General features: G+C 39.6%; 3 protein-coding genes across 12 annotated transcripts in view; 1 reads left to right on the top strand and 2 right to left on the bottom strand.

Moving 5' to 3' along the window:
- Positions 1 to 7,733, bottom strand: part of ETFDH (electron transfer flavoprotein dehydrogenase) — a 38,406-nt gene extending 30,673 nt beyond the window's left edge. For both annotated transcript variants that reach the window (XM_025385036.1, XM_025385037.1), the window contains exon 1: positions 7,347 to 7,733. In XM_025385036.1, coding sequence (XP_025240821.1) covers positions 7,347 to 7,380 — 34 coding nt within the window. In that variant the 5' untranslated portion in view covers positions 7,381 to 7,733. The remainder of the gene's footprint in view (positions 1 to 7,346) is intronic.
- Positions 7,734 to 7,787: 54 nt separating this feature from the next.
- On the top strand, positions 7,788 to 11,599 carry C5H4orf46 (chromosome 5 C4orf46 homolog). Its single transcript, XM_025385039.1, has 2 exons — positions 7,788 to 8,218; positions 10,034 to 11,599. Exons 1-2 carry the CDS (start codon positions 8,033 to 8,035, stop codon positions 10,187 to 10,189), a joined length of 342 nt encoding a protein of 113 aa, XP_025240824.1. The 5' UTR covers positions 7,788 to 8,032; the 3' UTR covers positions 10,190 to 11,599.
- A 6,373-nt stretch (positions 11,600 to 17,972) lies between these two features.
- The window catches only part of RXFP1 (relaxin family peptide receptor 1), a 124,688-nt gene continuing 120,200 nt past the window's right edge, over positions 17,973 to 22,460 (bottom strand). For all 9 annotated transcript variants that reach the window (XM_025385031.1, XM_025385030.1, XM_025385032.1 and 6 more), the window contains one exon: positions 17,973 to 19,585. In XM_025385031.1, the coding sequence (XP_025240816.1) occupies positions 19,287 to 19,585 (299 nt within the window). In that variant the 3' untranslated portion in view covers positions 17,973 to 19,286. The remainder of the gene's footprint in view (positions 19,586 to 22,460) is intronic.

The following is a 22,460-nucleotide window of genomic DNA, read 5'->3' as shown; positions in this document are numbered from 1 at the left end:
ACAGTATCTTCTGATATCCTTAAAAATGTGTACATTTTTGAGTCAGCAAAAAGTATTTTATGGAAATGAACAGAAATGTGCAAAGATTTATCTGCAAAAATGTTCACTGAACCTTCTCTGCTGTCCTCAAACCTTCAACTCTACCTTTTCTTTCCCTTATCCAGGGCAGGTACCCTAGCATCAAACCTCATAAAGACAGAGGCAATTAGATGGGAATTTTCTCAACTCCTTGGCAATAACTTCTAATATAATCTGTATTTGTGCCCATACTTTGTTCATTATCTCAGTTTATAGCAGGAGAGATGTCTTTTCTCCCATTGATTGTACTCAGTGAATATAGTGAAACAGACTATATTCTTCCCCACTGGGGTTAATCTTTCTAGCTGGATGATGAGGCTTATCTCTACCGTTGTCTTAGAGACATTCCTCCATCTGATCCCCTCCCTTCTGATCTTCAATTTTGACTCCCTTCTCAACCTCTGTTCTCCTTGATAATCATCCCTATCATTAAAAAAAGACAGAGAATCCTCCCACGAAACCACTCTTGACAGATATAAAAACCTATATTTGAAGCTATATTCATTAGAAGTCTGTTATAGGAGAGGGGATAGAATAATAAAAAAAAAAGAATAAAGACTTCAGAAATAGTACACATACGTATATGGTATATAATAAAGATACCATTTCAAATTAGGGAGAAGAAATGGTTACTCATTAAATGGTGCAGAGATAGCCAGAAAGCCATTCAGGAAAAAAGTATACTCTGCTCCCTATGTCAAAATGAATTCTGTTTGATCGAAGATTTTATGAGGGAAAGTTCAAAGTAGAGAAGACTATGGTGGGCTGGGCACAGTGGCTCATGACTGTAAATCTCAGCTAAGGCAGGAGGACTGCATGAGGCCAGGAGTTCAAGATCAGCCTAGGCAATATAGCAAGACCTCTTCTCTACAGAAACAAAAATTAAAAAGTAAAAAAATTAGCTAGGTGTGGTGGTATGCACCTGCAGTCCTACCTACTCAGGAGGCTGAGGTAGGATGATCGCTTGAGCCCAGTAATTCGAGGCTGCAGTGAGCTAGGACCACGTCACTGTACTCCAACCTGGGCGACAACCACTTTGTCTCAAAAAAAAAAAAAAAAGACGGTGATATATCCATAAATCTTTCAGTTTTCTCCTCCCTTTGAGGAGTGTGGGATGAACTTACTAGGTAGCTTCTAACAAGTAGAGAATGGAAAGTGAAAAATGTTAACTTTACAGTAGAGAAATATGGCGGATACCACTTTAAGCAAGTGGTCAAGTTTAACGCTACCAGCAATAAGACATATTGATACCATGTATCCCCTGATACGATGTGGTGAAAAGGGTTCTTTACCTCTGTGGTATTTATCCCCAAAAATCTTTAACCTCAGTCTAATCATGAGAAATCATCAGACAAACTCAGATTGAGGGACATTCTACAAAATGCTCGACCAGTACATATCAAAAGTGTAAAGGTCTTGGGACACAAGAAAACACAGAGGAACTGTCAAACTGAAGTAGACTACGGAGACCTGCCAGCTAAAGGCAACCTTGTGCTCTGGACTGGATCCTGGACCAGAAAAAGAAGATCTGAATAAAATCTGTAGTTTAATTAACTTTATTTCATCAATGTTAATATTTTAGTTTTGATAAATATACTATGGTTATATAAGACATTAAGCTCAGCAAAGGGCATATGGGAACTCAGTACTATCTTTGCAACTCATCTGTAAATCTAAAACTATTTCAAGGTTAAAAGCTGAAAAAAAGATTATGGTGATAAGAAAGATCAAACCCAAATATAAGAGCTAAAACCATAAAACTTTTTGAAGACATGAGTGTAAATCTTTGTGACCTTGTGTAAACCAAAAATAAAATTCTAAGCCCCTAAACCAACTGAATGGACTCTCCTCTTGGCCAAGGGGATTCCAAAGAAACTCAAAAAAGTAGTTCATGCCATGATGGTAAGTGGGGGGTCAGACATGCCTCATTATACCCTCTCCCTTTTGGAGTTCAGACATAACTGACCATCATTAACATTAATATCAAAATCCTAAGACTGACAGAACAGACTCTTTGTAGCAATAGGATACCAACTCCAACCTGACTCTGGTATAACATCACATGACAACAGGCCCTAGAGGAAATCAAAGTATTGTACCCCAAAATATATTTCTTGGACATAATTTTTGGATTGGCCCTGTAAAGCTGTCTCTTGTGAGGAAAATTTACACTCTGTGGAGAATTCTCTTCCCTTTCTTGGCCTTTTCCTGATCTAGAAGAGATTTAACTAAGAGTCTGATACCTTTTAAGGCAAGCTTGTCCAACCTGGAGCCCATGGGCAGCATGTTGCCCAGAATGCCTTTAAATGTGGCCCAACACAAATTCGTGAACTTTGAGATGTCCTGCCTTTCCAGGCCAAGCCAACGTAAACCTTACACGTATTGATAATGTCTTTGCCTGTAACTTCTCTCCCTAAAATGTATAAAATCAAGCTGTAACCCAACCACCTTGGGAACATGTTCTCAGGACCTCCTGAGGCTGTATAATGGGTCATGGTCCTCACATTTGGCTCAGAATTAATATCTCCAAATAGTTTACGGAGTTTGGCTTTTTCATCAACACTTGGGCTAGGCAATGGTTTCTTTGATAGAACAACCAAAAACACAAGCAACAACAAAAAGTACAGTTAAATTGCACTTCATCAAAATTAAAACCTGTTGTGTGCCAAAGAATACCATCAAGAAAGTGAAAAGATAGCCCATGGAATGGAAGAAAATATTTTCAAATAATATATCTGATAATGGACTTATATTTAGAATACATAAAGAACTCCTATACCTAGTAATAAAAAGACAAATAACCCAATTAAAAAGTGGGCAAAGGATCTGAATAGACACTTGTTCAAAGATGATATACAAATGGCCAATAAGTACATGAAAAGACGCTCAGCAGCATTCGTCATCAAGGAAATGCAAACCAAAGCCACATGAGATACTACTTTATATCCACTAGCATGGCTATAGTCAAGAAGACAAGTAATAATAAAACCACCTTTGCAAAACTTATAACAGATAAAATTATTACAGTGAAAGAGATCTGACCTAACTGACTCCATCTTGCTTCTAACCTCCAAGTAGTCCTTGCTCATTCCTGGGAGTAGGCTGAATTAACTTTGGGAGTTTATAGTTTAATTGTGAAACAAAGACAATCACAGCCCTTTCCCAGGACAAACCCCCTTCCTTCCTGGGGACCAGACTGTCTTTGCAGCACTAACAAATTAGCTACAAGATTAGAAATTATGGTTTAAGAGTCATGCAGCTGGAGGTGGCAAGATTCTGAACCTTCCCAAAGTGTTCCCGGCGATAACATCACTATTTTAAAATCTAGGATCACTACTTGAGATATTTTGCAGATCCTGCACTTGATGGATCAGCTGGCACCACCCAGATCAATGAACTGGCTCATCTGGTCGTGTGGCTCCCACTCCGGAACTGACTCAGTGCAAGAGGACAAACTCATCTCCCTATGATTTCATCTCTGATCTGACCAATTGGCACTCCCCATTTTCTGACCCCCTCTACTCATCAAATTATCCTTAAAATCCCCAGTCTCCAAGTTTTCGGGGAGACTGATTTGAGTAATAATAAAACTATGGTCTCTTGTACAGCCGCCTCTGTGTGAATTAAACTCCTTCTCTATTCTAATTATCCTGTTTTGATAAATTGGCTCTGTCTGGGTAGTGGGCAAGGAGAACCCCTTGGGCAGTTTCAATAACAAGAGTTAGCAAGGATGTGGAAGAACTGGAACCCTCATATACTCCTGGGGGAATGTAAAAATGATGCAGTCTCTTTGAAAAACAGTCTGGCAGTTCCTCAAAAGGTTAAACATGGAGTTTTCATATGACCCATTCCTAAGTCTATCCCTAAGATAATGAAAACATACTTCCACACAAAAACTTGCACATGAATGTTCCTAGCTGAACTTTTTATTTTTCTTTTTTTTTTTTGAGACAGGGTCTCACTCTGTCACCAAGGGTGGAATGCAGTGATGTGATCATGGCTTACTGAAGCCTTGACTTTCCAGGCTTAAGTGATCCTCCCACCTCAGCCTCCTGAGTAGCTAGGGCTACAGGTGCATGCCACCATGCCCGGCTAATAGTTTCTATTTTTTTGTAGACAAGCAGTCTCACTGCGTTGTGTAGGCTAGTCTCGAAATCCTAGGCTCGAGCAATCTGCCTGTCTCAGCCTCCCAAACTGCTGGGATTACAGGTGTGAGCCACCACAGTTGGCCAATAGCTGAATTATTTATAACAGCCCAAAAGTAGAAACAACTCAAATGTCGATCAATAAATGGTAAAAAGTAATATATCCAAATAATGAAATATTTAGCAATAAGAAGAAATTGAATACTGATATATGCTACCACATAGAAGAACTCTGAAAACAAAATGTTATGTGAAGGAAGCCAGTCACAAAAAGACAGCATAGTATGTGCTTCCATGTATACGAAATATTCAGAATAAGGTAGTCTATAGAGACAGAAAGTAGATTAACTGTTGTCTAATGCTGGAAGGGGCTTGGGAGTGAATACAGAGTTTCTTTTTGGGGTGATGAAAATGTTCTAAAATAGACTGCAGTGATGGTTACACAACTCTGACTATACTAAAAAACCACTGAATTGTACACTTTAAATAGTATATATTGTATGGTTTGTGACATATCTTATTAAAGTTTATTAAAGCTGTTATAAAAAAGAACATTTATAGCCACACACAAAAATGTTATGAAGAAAACAGGTAATTTTTTTTTTCGAATCTAGGATTTTCAAAGTTATTTTCTAAGAATGATAAAAATCTAAAAAGTTATAATATCACTAGACTAAAAATTTAAACCATTTATGTGACCAAAAAAGGGTAAAAATATAAATGTCTTTAGTTGTCAGTATTCTCCAGCAGATAGCACGCTCCAAAAGCATTGACCTTGTTGTATGTGAAAACCTAATGTTAGGTATACATATTTGTTGACTAAATATTAGATAGTCGTTTTTGTACTTTCCTTCACTAGAGCATTCATTTATGATTCACACATGGTACTATAAAAGATTAATGCTTTTCAGAGTCATTTTCTGTGAAAAGGCAAATATTTTAGACAATAAAAATCTGTTTGGTCATCTTTTTAAAAAGTGGCAAAGAAATGAATTTACTTATGCATACTAAAAACTATAGCATTGGGGCCAGACGTGGTGGCTCATGCCTATAATCCCAGCATTTGGGAGGCTGAGTTAGGAGGATCACTTGGGGCCGGGAATTTGAGACCAGCCCGGCCAACATGGCAAAATCCCGTCTCTACTAAAAATACAAAAATTAGCCAGGCATGGTGGTAGGCGCTTGTGATCCCAGGTACTAGGGAGGCTCAGGCATGAGAATCACTTGAATCCAGGAGGCAGAGGTTGCAGTGAGCTGAGATTACATCACTGCACTCCAGCCTGAGCAACAGAGCAAGACTGTATCAAAAAATAAAAAAACAAAAAAACTATATATTGGGAACACTTTTTAAGCCTTAGATAACTATTCACCTATCCTAAGTTTTGAAAAAAAAAGTATATTAAATACATAAAGATATTCTAGAACTCAGTTCAAGAGTTCAAATACACTATAATGAATATTTAAAATAGTTTTCAATGCATTGTAGTTTAGTGTATAGAAGTTATTTACTTCTGAAAACTGATGATTGACATATGACAAACTGTATTTCTACTGCCTGTATAGCTACTGATTTTCTTGAGAATATTTGGAACTGTGTAGTCTGAATTTCTCCAAAGGATTGGAAAAAAAAGTCACAATCTTTACCCCTTTTCTGAAAACACATCTGTTATCTCACTTTAGAGATTTAAATATTCAGTCTCCTTGGCTGAGAAGAGAGGTCACAAAGTCCACCGAACTCACAGCATCACCATATCAAAGTCACACAGCTGGCACATTGGTGTCTACCTCTTTCATGCCAGCAGGCTATGAAAATGGCAATGAATTGCCATCCAAAGAAAACAGAAATGGTAGTGGAATTTGGTTAGCACTGGGCTCAAGGCTGATTGCACCTAAATTAGGCTCTAAAGCAGATAGCACCTGACTAATGTTCCAAACACCATCTTATCCATACATTAAGTGCAGCAAAAAATGCATGGGCGACATGAGATTTAAACAAAGTTCTAATTTCTTAATATATGGAAGCCAAATTTAACAAAATTCTACTTTCATGAAATTTCATAAGAATATCCTTGAATTTTTAATATTTATACTTATTCTACCACCAAAACTTAAGTAAACTAAAGATTTTAAAAAAATAAAGCCAGTTATGACAGAATATGAGATCCTTTAGGGAACTTTTCTGTTTGAATTAACGACAACAACAAAAATTTAAGTAAAACTTTAAAAAGACCATCCAACTTCATCTGTCATGATAGTTCAAAGAATACCCATAACACGATAAGGCCCTTAGAGTTAATTTTATTTTATTTTTTTGAGACGGAGTCTGGCTCTGTCACCCAGGCTGGAGTGCAGTAGTGCGATCTCGGTTCACTGCAACATCCACCTCCAGGTTCAAGTGATTCTCCTACCTAAGCTTCCAGAGTAGCTGGGATTACAGGCGTGGGCCACCACGCCCAGCTAATTGTTGTATTTTTAGTAGAAATGGGGTTTCAAAATGTTGGCCAGGCTGGTCTAGAACTCCTGACCTCAGGTGATCCACCCGCCTCGGCTTCCCAGAGTCCTGGGATTACAGGCGTGAGCCACCGCGCCCAGCCCTTAAAGTTAATTTTAGACAACGCAGAAAAACTCCTGGTTCCAGATACACTCAGGAGACTTGGTCAACATATGAATGTCAACCATGATGTGACAGATCAGACTTCAATTTCTTTAGACTGAACTAGGACGGCTGCGAAAACGAAAGTCAGGTCAGGACAGGGAGAAAAATTGGGCAAATACGATTTTTTTTTTTCCATTTCCAACAAAGGTTTGAGGATTAGAACCAGGATTCAGGATTCAGGAGTCCACCGAGGTATGTGTGTGCTGACAGGTGGTGGTGGTGCGGAGGACGTGTTGACAAGTTTTCCCCGCCCTTGACCTTTAGCCTAGATATTAATTCTTCCAACTGGGGCAACCGGAGGGAAGAAGCCAGGGTCCACTATCAAGCTGACAGAGCGTGACCTTTGCCCTAGATAGCCTGAGAAAGCTGATGAGAGAAGGTGCGAGAGGTGCCTACAGCCCCCAGGACCGGCCTTGTCCCTTTTGCCCTAACTCCTCCACTTAACCCCACCGCCCATTCCCTCTCACCGGGGCAGGACAGCTTGGCTAGCGGCACCAGCATGTTCGAAGTCACCAGGACTCTCGGTCGGACACAACAGGACTGTCCGCTGCTCGCGGCGGGCGCTGGACATCTAGGCCGCGGGGGGCGCCATCACCTGCCGGAAAGCAAGAACTCTGCTGCAGTTCGCCTCCCCGCTCTGCTGACCGCTCTTGCTTCACTGCGTTCCCGCCTCCTTCTCGCTCTGCGCCGGCGCCATGGATGACGCGGCGGCCAGCCGAGGCTTCCGGGTCATGTACCAAACCAGGGAAAGATAAGGGACTCCAAGTCCCAGCCGGGGCGCGGTGAAACAGCCAGAGCGCGGCCAGAGGGGTCCACGAATCTCACAGCACAACACACGCGCAGTGAAACGCAGTAGAAGGCGGGGCGACGCGCACGGCTTCCTGGGAGGTGTAGTCTTCTATACGCGCGCCCTTCGAGCCCCACTGGAGGCTCGCGCAGGATCCGTGAGCGGCCTAAGGTGAACTGACTCATATGATTGGCTGTCCCGAAAAATGAAAAGTCTTTGTGGTCCAGGGCTGAGACCCACGAGGAGACGGGGCGGGATTTCTGGCGCTAAGAGGCGGGGCCTCTCGGCTTTGGGCGCGAGTGGTTAAAAGACAGTTGGTGTCGGTTCGGCTGCTCGGGCCGGATTCCGCGGTCACAGCCCTTCCCCATGGCAGACGCTGAGGAGCTGCAGGTTTCTTCGCCGCCGCCGCCGCCTCCCTCTTCTCCCTCCTCTTCAGACGCCTCTGCAGCATCTTCCCCGGGCGGCCCAGTGAGTTTGGGCTGGCCAGTTCCGAGCAGGAGCAGCGGCGGAACGGTGGACCCGCTGGAGGAAGTGGAGCTGCAGATCGGAGATGTGAGTGTGGTGTCGGGACCGCGTCCCCCCTCGGCGCCTCTGGGAAGACTGGCAGCGGCGGGGCTCGCGTGGCTAGGGAGTCCCCCAATCCCCACGACCCGGGACGACCAGCCCTTCTGCGCCCCAGAGCGTGAGTGCAGGAAGCCGGGAGAATGCCAGCAGCTGAAGTGCTACCCCTCTCTGAGGGTTCCCCCTTTAGATTTGGTGGTGAGGAGTCTTAAGGGGTTATCCCTCCTCCCGCCCCACCCCTTACTGGTTTCTTTTTGTCTCGCCTTCTGATTTCAATCATCCGCAGTAACCCGAAGCCACGCAGCTGTGTGCTGCCTGTTGCTGGCTCTCTTTGCCTCTTCTTCTCCCATCGGAGAATAGTTTTCACTGCATGGGTTTGCTGGCTGGCTGTGGGTGCTTAGGATCAGGCTGTGATTTCTTTCCATGGGACTTAGAGCCTGCTGTTCTAGTTGGCTACTTGCCCAGGGACAGCTGATAATGCCATTGTCTGCCCCAGGTCCGCTTAGCGCTGGACCCAGCTTGAAGGGTTTAGGTCACGTGGATTGGCTTCATTGACGGTTTAGTTCAGGACTCCTCCCTTTGTAGGATTGCTAGAATGCATACTTAGGATAGTTTCTATTAAATCTCGAATCCCCAGAAACTAGCATCTCACCTCCCAACCCTAACTCACACACCACTGGAGGGGAGAAGACAGGGAAGGGGAGTTTTATGTTCTCTTGAGTGGGTCAAGTGGAATGAGGTATGTAGGGTGTAACCTTCTGGGAGAGTTCTGTGGCCTGACCTTTCCTGCAGATTGGAAACTAGGGGATGAACCAGATTATCTCATTGCTTCCGCAAGTATTTTTTTAAGGATGACTAAAGTGCTTATCCAGCTTTTATTTTTGCAGAACAAACTGATTGCAAGTAAATATGTAGAATGAAGTGCTAATGTGTTATTTAGAAACAATGTTTTATTTTATATCATCGGTGAAGAAAACGTTTGGCTGAAAAGTGAATTTTCCACCAGGAGCTGAGTGTTTTCTGCATTTGTGTGTGATTTTTTGATGTTATTTGTCAGAGCTTAGAGTTTCTGTTCTTTGATCTATACATTTTCATTGTTTGAAGTGTTCACAGGTCAGTGCCCATGTTACCCAAGTAGCAGTAAGAATTATTTATGATGAAATCCCTCAGATACTTCTGGCACTTAGTGTCAAGGGGTCCAAGTTATCTTGTTGAGCTGAGACTCCAGTGTATTTTCATAGAAAACAACAATACTGGACCAAGCGCTGTGGCTCACGCCTGTAATCCCAGCACTTTGGGAGGCCGAGGCGGGCGGATCACTGAGGTCAGGATTCGAGACCAGCTTGATCAACATGGAGAAACCCTGTTTTTACTAAAAATACAAAATTAGCCGTGCGTTGTGGCGCATGCCTGTAATCCCAGCTACTTAGGAGGCTGAGGCAGGAGAATCGCTTGAACCCGGAAGGCAGAGGTTGCAGTGAACCGAGATCACGCCATTGCGCTCCAGCCTGGGAAACAAGAACGAAACTCCATCTCAACAACAACAACAAAAAAATACTGATTTGTCATGTCTCAGACATAATGGATATTTTTCTAGCAGACCTGTTTCTTCAAAGTCTACTCAATATTAAATAATTTTCTTAGGTTCCCTGAAAGAGCCAGTGCTTTAGTTTGAAAATTGATTACTTTTAAAGAAAATAACATGGGCATTGGATTCAAAGCCTTAAGCTTTTTTAGACTACTTATAAAATGAGATGAGAATTTTAAAAATAAAATTATGTCTGAGTTCTTTTTTGTTTGTTTTAGGCAGCCTTTTCATTAACCAAACTTCTTGAAGCCACATCTGCAGTATCAGCTCAAGTGGAAGAACTTGCCTTCAAATGTACGGAAAATGCACGATTCCTTAAAACATGGCGAGACCTCTTGAAAGAAGGCTATGATTCTTTGAAACCTGATGACTAATTTGGCATAGTTCGTTGTTTAATAATGACTGCAATCATTCAGACTTCTTATGTCATATTTGTACATGTACCACACGTATAGAATGACCTCTGTCCAGGAGTTCTGTATATACTCAGAAGGAAATTTTTCTTGGTTTTCTTGGCTTTTGTGAAAGCAGAATACCGATGCTGTTTTTGTTGCGGACCAGTACTTGTTTGTCCTTAAATACTTTATGCCTCTGAACTTTCATAGAGTCCTTTTTAAAAGTTAACTTCATCAATAGATGGTTAATATTAATAGAGCCACAATGCTACCATTAGCAAACTAGGTAGACGATTATTTGTTTTGCAACAAGATGCTAAGCATGGCAGAGTTTGAAATTGCGTTTCATCTTAAGGACCAAGGGGGGAGGTAACTTTAAGGTTGCCAGTGGTGGATCCAGCTCCATTAGGCTAAGTTGTCTACAGCTAAGGATTGTGTCTTTATTCTATATCCCCAGCACCTAAAACAGGTTCACACAGCACTCACTGAATGTTTGTTGAATAAAAGAGTTAACAAACATAATTAAAAGCTTTTTTCTTCCTATATTTAGCATGAAGACTGTCATTGTTTCTTTAGAAAATGTATGAATCTGAACTTTATTGACTTGAAGAAAAACATTCTTTTTTTTACAGAGATTTGGACTTTGATGATAGGTTTTAAAATATATGATAAATATTTTTTGTACTTTTTTTTTTTAAAGACTTTACTTCAGAAAAAGGAGACTATCTAGAAGGAATGCATATTTTTTCCCTATTTATTTCTGTGGTTACTGCTTTTGCAGTTTAACCGTGTTTGTATTTGATATTTGTATATGTTTGATGGCTATTTTTAAGGTGCCTTATCAGATTTATGGCTCTGTGCTATTACTTTTTGAGCTTTGCAGGTTGTATACATAATAATTCTAAAGAAGTTACTTTGTTTGCAATGCATCAAATTTAAATGATGTGATTTTTTTTTTTGTATTATTTGACCTTAGTGACAGTGTTCTATTTTGCGTCTTGTATATTATGTTGCTTTTGGTGTTTTGTGTTGCGTGTCAACGATTAAGCCAACTAATTCTCCACCATATATAACTTCTGGACATCTTTGATATGACATCTTAATTCTTTGTAGATATGGAGATATGTACAGAACTATATTCTAACGCCCAGCAATGGGGCTATGAGAGGGGACAGATGGATGGGCAAAGAATAGTTTTGTTTAACATATTAGGTCATAGTTCTTGATTAGTTTTTTTAGTTAAAGATCACACATAGGGTGTGATTTCTATACCAAAATGCTTATTTCAGTATTAGAAAAATATTCTTACATGTCCTGAAATATGCTTATTTCACTATTAGAAAAATATTCTTACATGTCCTGAAAATTGCAGTTTTTAAAATGTGTAAAAATAAATTCTTATTAAAAGCACATTTTATTTCCATTTCTTTGGATTCATTACCTTAAAGCTTTTTACTGACATATTTCAAAGATACAGGAGAGGCAAATGAGTTCAAGAAAATCCATGTATTTCTACCATGCAGATGTAATAAATGTCAGGATTTGGCTATATTTTCTTCAGACACACATATATATGTAATTGCAAATATTAGATACATTTGAAGTTCATTTTGTTACCTCTTTGATCCTGTCCCTTTCCTCCCTCCCTAGAGTCCCCAGAGGTAAACTCTAGAGGTGGCATATATTCTAGCGTGTGTTTTTATATTTTTAATACAAATATATTTTTTAAAAGCGCTATAAAATACTGTTTTATGTATGTGGTAGCCAGCCTCCAGATGGCACCAGTGATCCCTGGCCTCCTGGTGTTCATGCCCCCGTATAGCCTTCTGCATTTTATAGTGCTGACTTTTGTAACTACCAGGATATTGAGCAAGTGCAGTGTGTGATTTCTGAGGCCATATCTTTTACTCCTTTTTTTTTTTTTTTTTAAAGAGACAAGATCTCACTCTATTGCTCAGACTGAAGTGTGGTGGCAGGATCATAGCTCACTGTAACCTTAAACCTGGACTCAAACAATCCTCCCATCTTGCTGCCTCCTAAAGCACTGGGATTACAGGCATTTTTGCTCATTTTTCTCTTTTTTTTTTTACTTGTCTGTTTTTAGATATTACATATTTTGAATACTAATAATCTGTTATGTATGTTTCAACTATCTTTTTTAGTCTGGTTTGTCTTCATATTTTGGTTATGAAATCTTGAATTTTTAAATTTTAATGTAATCTTACCAATCTTTCATAATGATTTGCTTTTTCTGGTTTTTGTATAGGAAATGTCATAAAAATAGTCTTATTCAGCCTTCCAAAAGTTAAAAAATTTTTGTTTTTAACATTTAGATGCTTAGTCCAACTGAAATTTGTTTTCGTTTATGGCATGATTTTGGAATCTTGTTTTAATTATTTTTGCACATTTGTAGCTGTTCCTCTGAGTATCATTGTTTCAAGTGCAACATCTGTCATGCAGTTACTGTATAAGGGCCAGATTCTGACCTTTCTGTTCTTTTGATCTGAAGGAAATTTGAACATGCCACCCCCAAATGCGCTGATTTGGCATACTGATTATTTCAAGCTAAAGGTACTTCAGAAACAGTAGTTGCAGAAATGGCTATCTTAACTGTCCTTTCCTACCTGTAGCAAGCCATACAGACTTCTTTGAGAAAGATGCTTTCCTGATATCAAGATGAGAAGATGGCTCTAATCAGCTGAGACAGTACCAGAGGAATCTGCAAACAAACCTTACTGTTAGTTTCTTGCCATACGTTTACCTTCCCACAGTTTCTGCCTCTGGAAGCCTAAAACTGCTTTCCTTTGTCTGTCACACTTCTCTGAAATGTATTCTTTGTGGAAGATGCTATATAATCCAGAGTTCTAAGCCACTACCTGTGTTTTACCTTTTCATTGAGTTTTCTCCTGTGTGATATATACTGTATATATTAATAAAATTACTTGTTTTTCTCTTGTTAATCTGTCTTTTGTTATAGGAATCTGTCCCAACTATGAGCTTGTGAGGCTTGAGGAGAAATTGTATTTCCTCCACTACAGATTTATTTGATTAACTCCATGATAAAACTGAATCTGTCTTTCCCTGTAAGAAAAGCAAAAACATGTTACTGATTTCTAATTCTATTGAGTTATAGTCAACTTAGGACAACTGCTGGTTTCAGGTAGTGAGCTTTCTATGGGCACTTTTTAGGAGTTTATAGTTAGACCTTTTTATATTTCTATTTGCTTCATTGGAGAGGTTGGGGAAGAGCTGAAAGCATAAGTATTTTCTCAAAGACTTAAGAATTTGTTTTTAACTTAGTAAGTAGCCCATTACCAGCCCTATGCAAACCCCAAAGGAATGATATAAATTTTTTTTGAGACAAATTCTTGCTTTGTTGCCTAGGCTGAAGTGCAGTGGTGTGATCTTGGCTCACTGCAACTTCTGCTTCCCAGTTCAAGCGATTCTCCTGCCTCAGCCTCCCTACTAGCTGGGATTACAGGTGTGCGCCAGCACGTCTGGCTGATTTTTGTATTTTTAGTAGAGACGGGATTTCACCATATTGGCCAGGCTGCTCTTGAACCCCTGACCTCAGGTGATCCATTTGCCTCGGCCTCTCAAAGTGCTGGGATTACAGGCGTGAGCCACTGCGTCCAGCTGATGTAAATTTTTTAAAGCCTCAAGAGACTAAAGTCAGTAAGATGAAATACTTAACATTAAAAAAAATGTGTTTCGTTTCAAAAATTCTGAGTTTGAAAGATGTGCCAGGTACTATGTTAAGAGCTTTATGGTGGGGCATGGATCACGCCTGTAATCCCTGCACTTCGGCAGTCCGTGGCGGGTGGATCACCTGAGGTCAGGAGTTTGAGACCAGCCTGGCCAACATGATGAAACCCCATCTCTACTAAAAATACAAAAACATTAGTCGAGCATGGTGGCGGGTGCCTGTAATCCCAGCTTCTCCGGAGGCTGAGGCGGAAGAATCGCTTGGACCCAGGAGGTGGTGGTTGCAGTGAGCTGAGATTGCGCCACTGTACTCCAGCCTGGGCAACAAGAACAAAACTCTGTTTCAAAAAAAAAAAAAGCTTTTTTCATGTAATCATATCAGTTCTTTGAGGAAAGTGTCATTACTGTTTACCGAAACAGGCTGAGATAAAATATGCCTGTGAGTCTTGACACCAAAACTGGTATGCTTGTCTACACCACACCTAGCCACCTAGCTAGACTTACTAATACTCAGGCTTATCATATTATTTACTCTCCCCATGTGTGATGGTTAATTTTATGTTTCAACTTGACTGGGCTACAGATCCCTAGATATTTGTTTAGATAATGTTCTCACTTTTTCAGTCAGGATGTTTTTGGATGAACCCAACATGTAAATCAGTGGACTGAGTAAAGCGGACTGCCCTTCCTAGTGTGCCTTGTGACCATCCTATCCCTAGAAGGCCTGAATAGAACAAAGGGCTGACCCTCCCCCAGCAAGGGAGAAATCCGCCTGAAGGCCTGGCCTCCAACATCAACTCTTCCTGACAGCCTTTGAATTGGCACTGGCTCTTCCTGGTTCTAAGCAGCCTCTGTGCCTTTCAGTTGGGACATCGGCCCTGCAGATGTTTAGAGTTACCAGTCTCCATAATCATGTGAGACAATTCCTTAGAATCTCTCTCTGTTTCTATGGCAAACCCAAAGTAATACAACATCCAAAAGCAGAATATTTGTGCTAGTAACTGTATAACACTCAATTTTTTTCCTGAGATTATTTTTATTTTTATTTTTTGGTAAGCTCTAAAAACCTATAAAGATCAACTGACCAAATTAGAATTGGAGGTATGGAGGTTTGTTAAAAGGTTATTGCAAATATCCCAATGAGACATAATGTTGACCCAAACTAAGGTACTGGGAATTGGGATGAAGAGACTGGATGGATTTAAGAGATGTATATGCAGTAGAATCAAGGGAGGACTGGGTGATTTGATATTGTGGATAAAGGAGAAGGGAGAGTCAAGGATGACTCCCAGATTTCGAGCTTGAGCCATCGGGTGCAATTCAGCAAGACAAGGTCTATAGGAGAAGAATCAGACGTCAGATTCTAGATTCATGCATAATGATGACATTAAAAAGCCAGTGAGATACTCAGGTGGAAATGTCAAGTGGGCAGTGGTATACACAAGCGGGCAGTGGTATACACAAGTGGGCAGTTTAGGGGAGAGAACAAGCCAAAGGCAAAAATATGGGCATCATCACTATATCCATAGTGTTTGAGGCCATATTAAAGTGGATGAGATTGCCCTAGTCTGTAGATAAGGAAAAGGCTTAAAACGAGTGAATGAGGCTTCCAGTGAAAGATTTTCTCTGAAAGAGGAGCAATTTTATAAAAATTAAACCACTTTTTGTATTTTTGAGGTCTCTTACCTAGAGCAATTCACTTGACAGTTTGTCGAGTAAAATGCATGGCTTTACAATTCCAGCTGTGTATTCCTTCCACTTTGCTCTTTGCCTTCTACTTTATCCATGTCTAAATTGCCAAGGTTTACCCAGTCATTTAAGAGAGATGATGTGTTAGTATGATGAATTAGTACTCTTAAAAGGTGTAAAAAATAAAAGTTGAGGTTTTCCTGATACAAACTTTAAATTTTTAAAACAACTTAGGCTCACTTGATTTAGAGGATTGATTTGACCTAGATCATGGTCCATAAGCTACATTTCTAAGCAAACCTTGATACAAATCGTAGTTAATTGAGTGCTTCTGTTGCATTTTCTATGGAAGTATCTAAGGAGATAGTTATGTAGTATGTTAATAATTACTTATCAAATTAAATTGAAGTTACTCTATTTCAGGAGGTGGAGGGTGGAAGAGTGAGTGGGTTGAGAAGACAGGAAGTCAAATGGCCTCTAGAAAGTTGTTTAAAAATATGTTAAATGCCAAAGGAAGTTTCAGATGTGTACTTCGTAAATTTAATGTATTTCTAAGACTCTTAAACAGGTTAAGACCATGATTTTTGTTGGACTAAATTTCTTCTATCCATGAGTATTGCTTTTATTCTTTCTTAGTTATTCTTTTTAATAAAAATATTTGGCTGGGTGCAGTGGCTCACGCCTGTAATCCCAGCACTTTGGGAGGCTGAGGTGGGTGGATCACCTGAGGTCAGGAGTTCGAGATCGGCCTGGCTAACATGGTGAAACCGCGTCTCTACTAAAAATACAAAAATTAGCGAGGCATAGTGGTGGTTGCCTGCAATCCCAGCTATTTGGGAATCTGAGGCAGGAGAATCACTTGAACCCTGCAGGCGGAGGGGGCAGTGAGCTGAGATCAGGCCACTGCACTCCAGCCTGCAGTGAGCCGACATCACGCCACTGCACTCCAGCCTGGGTGACGAGAGAGACTCCATCTTAAAAAAGAAAGAAAGAAAGAAAAAGGCCAGGCACAGTGGCTCACATCTGTAATCCCAGAACTTTGGTTTTGGAGGCCGAGGCAGGCTGATCATGACGTCATGAGTTTGAAACCAGCATGGCCAAAATGGTGAAACCCCATCTCTACTAAAAATACAAAAATTACCCGGGCGTGGCGGCATGCACCTGTAATCCCAGCTACTTGGGAGGCTGAGGCAGGAGAATTGCTTGAACCTGGGAGGCGTAGGTTGTAGTGAGCTGAAATTGCGCCACTGCACTCCAGCCTGTGTGACAGAGCAAGACTCCATGTCAGAAATAAATAAATAAATAAATAAATAAATAAATAGTAGAAATAAAATTTCCTATTCTATTACTTGGAATTAGTAGTAATAGGACTTCTAAGGAATTAATCCTAAAATAATCTTAAGAAAGAATTAGGCCGGGCACGGTGGCATCACATCTGTAATCCCAGCACTTTAGGAGGCCGAGGTGGGTGGATCACAAGGTCAGGAGTTAGAGACCAGCCTGGCCAACATGTGAAACCCTGTCTCTACTCAGAATACAAAAATTTAGCCAGGCGTGATGGCGTGTGCCTGTAGCCCCAGTTACTGGGAGGCTGAGACAGGAGAATTGCTTGAACCTGAGAGGCAGAGGTTGCAGTGAGCCGAGATTGCACTACTGCACTCCAGTCTGGGCGACATAGCAAGGCTGTCTCAAAAAAACCAAAACCAAAAACAAAACAAAACCCAAAGAATTAAAAAAAATTTTTTTAGAGACAAGGTCTTGCTCTGTTGCCTAAGCTAGAGTGCAGTGGCACAATCACAGAACACTGCAGCCTCCAAATCCTGGGCTCAAGCAGTTCTGCCACCTCAGCCTCCCTATTGACTAGGACTATAGGTATGTGCCACCATGCCCAGCTAATTTATTTTTTAATTTTGGGTCTCACTGTTGTTTAGGCTGGTCTTGAACTCCTGGCCTCAATGATCTTCCTGCCTTGGCCTCCCAAACACTGAGATGATAGGTGTGAGCCACTGCACTTGGCCTGTTTTCATTTTGCATAAGCTTTCTTATTATTTACTTTTTGTAGGCTATTTTCAAATTTAAAAATTGTAGCCTATTTTATTTATTTATATTTTAGAGACTGTCCCACTAGGTTGCCCAGATTGGACACAGCCTCTCATGTAGCTGGGACTACAGTTACATTTCACTGCACCTGGCTATTTTATTTATTATAGAACTATCAGTAGTTATATTATTGAATATTATAAGCAGAACTATAGTTTTCTATTATGTTCTGAGTTACATTGAAATTATACCATGTTCTTCATGTAGAAAGCTTACTGAGATTATTCCAAGCAGAGAAAAAAAACCCAAAGCAATCCATTTTTAATAGAGTTAAATTTCAGATAATTTATTTTCAAAATAAATCTATACAACTATATATTTGATAAGTGCATTATGGTTTGATTCCAGTATTTTTGTGTTTCAGATGTTTTTGGTGTATTTGAAACTATCTGAAAACATTTTCTTCTCTACTTAAAGGTTTTAAATTATGAAAGCAAAAAATTCTAATAACTTAGAGACTAGAGAAGAACAACTAGTTAAAAAGTTAGTATCTTACGTGCTGGCAGTTTAAAGAGAAGGTAAAGTCATTTCTTGAAGAACGATTTTCTGCTTAAAGTGAAACATGTACCTATGTACATTGACTTCCCTTCCTGAAATTAAGTTCCTGAATCAGGGCATTCTAGCTCTTTTTCCTTTTAACTGCTTTATTGAGATATTTCACATACCATAACATTCACCCATCTAAAGTGGGTGAATTAAACCACTTAAGTCTGTTCTTAAAACAGCGCAGTTTGTTGCAAAGCCTTTTTATGTTTGTCTTGGCATCCTTGTTGAAAATCAGTTAACTGACCATATGAGGATTTATTTCAGGAGTTTCCACTCATCTAAATGTTTATCCTCATCCTAGCTTTTCTGATCCACTTCTCTGCAGTACTCATACTCTCCTATTTCAATCTCATTTGATGATGTTCATTTAAAGCAAAGAGAAAATTGGCCAGGAAGTGCCAAAAAAAGTGCTGTTTTTGTGTTTCTAGCAAAGCATCTTTTTTCATAGTAATAAATATGTTGTGTTGGCTTTCAAATGTATAGGGACTTAAAGAGAGGTAAGATGGATTCTTAAAACAGAATATTATTTTGCAAACAGACATTTTATATGATGCAATTACAATGAGTATTCCAAAACTTTAAACCTTTATTTAAAAGTGCCTATGATTCTTGCTGATGCACATGACAGGCAAAGCTCTGCTTTAGGAACTGCAGATGGACTTTGTATAGTCTTTTGTAATTAAACACAATCTACAGATTGAAAGGCTCTGCACTGTCTACTTCTAGGAATTTATTGCAATGCTATGCACATAGTAGTGGGTACTCAATAAATGCATATTAGAAAAATGAATGAATGTTACTGAAGTAGATTTCTCTTAATTTCTTATGTAAAATGTCTACTTATATATATATGTAATTGATATAATTACTTCCCTTTGTAAGAGCATTAGTCCTTTTTATTTTTCCTCATGTCCTTGTAAACTATTTATCTTAGCCATTATTATAAATTAATTTTGTGGTATTCATTTCATACCAGTAAATCCCTCATGAAGCACCCCCACAGTATTCTCTGTGAAGAAATGAGTTTCAGAGTCAGTCATGAATAGGAATTGAGTCTTGTTGATTGAGAAATCAGTGACATTTCACAGGGGTATGTGAAAAGGTCCGGCTTCATTAACTCAGGTGGCATCTCCTGCAGTGGCCACATTTCCACCCAGATGAATGATGGAGCATATGTTTTCTGACCTTTGCTGTCCATAGATCTTCTTTGTCTGTAGTTATACCAAAACTGATGAATCATTTCTTTGAATGGTCTTGTGGTCAGAGTATAGAGAATTGGGTTCAAAGCACTGTTGATGGGCAGAATAAAAATCACTACCCAAGAGGTTATGGTACCTAGAAAAGAAAAATGGAACAGTTTTAGTGTTTATAAATGTTTATAAGGTCTAGAAACCCAATTTCCTTGTTTCTTTCATTCCAACCCCTTTTTGAGTTTTAATTTTTTTCCTTTGAGGTCACATAATTAAATACCAAGTCTCTATTTGTTTCCAGTATATCTTTCCAGAGTGCCAGCGTGTGAGGGGAATGCTAGTGCTGAAACAGAATGGCATTCTTTGCTAAGTAGCTCTTCTTGAATACATCAGCAAAAATATTCCTTTAGGTAGAAATATTTTTCACAAAGTGATTACATATTATGATTATATTTTAGGAAAAAAACATATTGTTTAGTATTTAAGTCATAGATTTAAGTGCCTAATAATTAAAAGACTTTTCAAGTATTTTAATAGTGCATATTGTATCTGTCAGAATATGTACGCTTTTATTTAATAGATTTCTTTTTGCCACTTGATTTTAAAACAAAGTGTGCATTTTTTTGGCTTTTGACGAGATATTTATTTCTGTAAAAAATAACTTTGGCTAAACCCATCTTAAAAATCACTCTAGTATACATACAAATACCAAAATACTCTGATTTTATTATAATTTAGTTGATGCTGTCATTACGCTTTGTTTTTATGTTTTTGTTTTTGAGACAGGGTCTCATGCTGTTGCTCAGGCTGGAGTGCAGTGGTGTGAACATGGCTCACTGCAGTCTCGGCCTCCTGGGCCCAAGTGATCCTTGTACCTCACCCTCTTGAGCAGCTGGGACTACAGGCATGTGCCACCATGCCCGGCTAATTTTTTATTTTTTTATTTTTTGAAGAGTTGCGGTCTCAGGGTCTCCCTATGTTGTCCAGGTTGGTTTCAATCTCCTGGGTTCAAGCAGTCCTCCCCTCTTGGCCTTCTTTTTGTTGTTCATAAAATGTAAGATACTATCACCGTCATCCATAGTACAGAACACAATTAAAATTATGTATCAATACATACAATTGTTTTTTTTTTTTTTTTTCCTGAGACAGAGTCTCCCTCTATCACCCAGGTTGTACTGCAGTGGCGCAATCTCCACTCACTGCAGCCTCTGCCTCCCAGGTTCAAGCATTCTCATGCCTCAGCCTTCCAAGTAGCTGGGACTACAAGTGCATGCCACCATGCCCAGCTAAATTTTTGTGTTTTTAGTAGAGATGGGGTTTCATCATGTTGGCCAGACTGGTCTCCAACTCCTGACTGCAAGTGATCTGCCCACCTCAGCCTCCCAAAGTGCTAGGATTGCAGGTGTGAGCCACTGCACCCTGCTACATGAAAATTTTAAAATGTGAATATAAACTGCATTTTATATATATAAATATACATATTTTTATATATATATATATATATCTAACAGGATATATGCACTTTTCATTGTGGTAAAATATGCATAACATAAAATATACCATGTAACCATTTTTAAGTGGACAGCTCAGTGGCACTAAGTACGTTCACATTGTTGTACCATAACTACTATCCATCTCCAGAATGATTTCATCTCCCAAATGGAAACTCAATGCCTGTTAAACAATCACTCTCCATTCTCCCTTACCCCAACCCCTAGAAAACACCGTTCTATGTTCTATGAATCTGACTATATCAGAAATGTCATGTAAGTGAAATAAAATATTTGTCCTTTTGTGTCTAACTTATTTCACTTAGCACAGTATCTTCAAGGTTCATCTATATTGCAGCATTTGTCAAAATTTCCTTCCTTTACAAGACTAAATACTAATCCATTGTGCGTATGTACCACATTTTGTTTATCCATTTACCTAATCTATGGACATTTGTGTTGCTTCTAACTTTTGGCTATTGTGAATAATGCTGCTATCAACATGGGTGTACAGATATCTGTTTGAGTCCCTGCTTTCAATTGTTTTGGTTTTTTCTTAGGAGAATTTCCACATTGGATGGTAACTCTATGTTTAAATTGGACGGTAACTGCCATATTGTCTTCCATAGCAGCTGTACCATTTTATTTTTCTACCAGCGATTCACAAGGATTCCAATTTCTCCACATCTTTACCAACAGGTTTTTTTTTTTTTTTTGTATGTGTGTTTTTTCAAAATAGTAGTCATCCTAATGGATGTAATGTACATTGTTTTTTTTTTTTTATTATTTTTATTTTTTTGAGACAAGATCTTGCTCTGTCACCCAGACTAGAGTGCAGTGGTACAATCACGGCTCACTGCAGCTTCGAACTCCTGGGCTCAAGTGATCCTCCCACACTGGCCTCTCAAAGTACCAGATTACAGGCGTGAGCCACCATACCAGCCTACATTCTTTTTAAATGCCAAGAATGTTTGCTTCTATTATTTCTCACACTCTGACATGATCTTCACTAAATTGCATGTATTACAGGAAGAAAATTTTCTTACATTCTGAAAAAAATGCAGTAATTATTTGAGAATTGTTTCGGCCTGTTTTCCTTTCTAGTCACCTTAAGCATGTGATGATTAGAATTTCAACACTGTATTTAATTTGTTTTGGTCACTCATTGCTTCTTTGTTCTCATAGTAATTGTATTATTAGGCATTTATGGAAAAAAATAGTTCTTTCCCAGTAAATGTTATATTGATGAACATAGCCAAAAGTACCTACAACTATGTCTTACAATTTTTTTGCGGGGGGGCTCTGTCACCCAGGCTAGAGGCGTAATCTCGGCTCACTGCAACCTCTGCCTCCCGAGTTCAAGCAATTCTCATGCCTTAGCCTCCTGAGTAGCTGGGACTACAGCAGTGCACTACCATGCCCAGCTAATTTTTGTATTTTTAGTAGAGATGGTTTTTCCCCATGTTGGCCAGGCTGGCCTCAAACTCCTGACCTCAAGTGATCTGCCCGTCTTGGCCTCCCAGAGTGCTG

The sequence above is a fragment of the Theropithecus gelada genome, chromosome 5 (genome assembly GCF_003255815.1).
Source record: "Theropithecus gelada isolate Dixy chromosome 5, Tgel_1.0, whole genome shotgun sequence".
Taxonomy (NCBI): domain Eukaryota; kingdom Metazoa; phylum Chordata; class Mammalia; order Primates; family Cercopithecidae; genus Theropithecus; species Theropithecus gelada.
The sequence above is the reverse complement of the archived record's forward strand: the minus strand, read 5'-3'. Positions and strand labels throughout refer to the sequence as shown.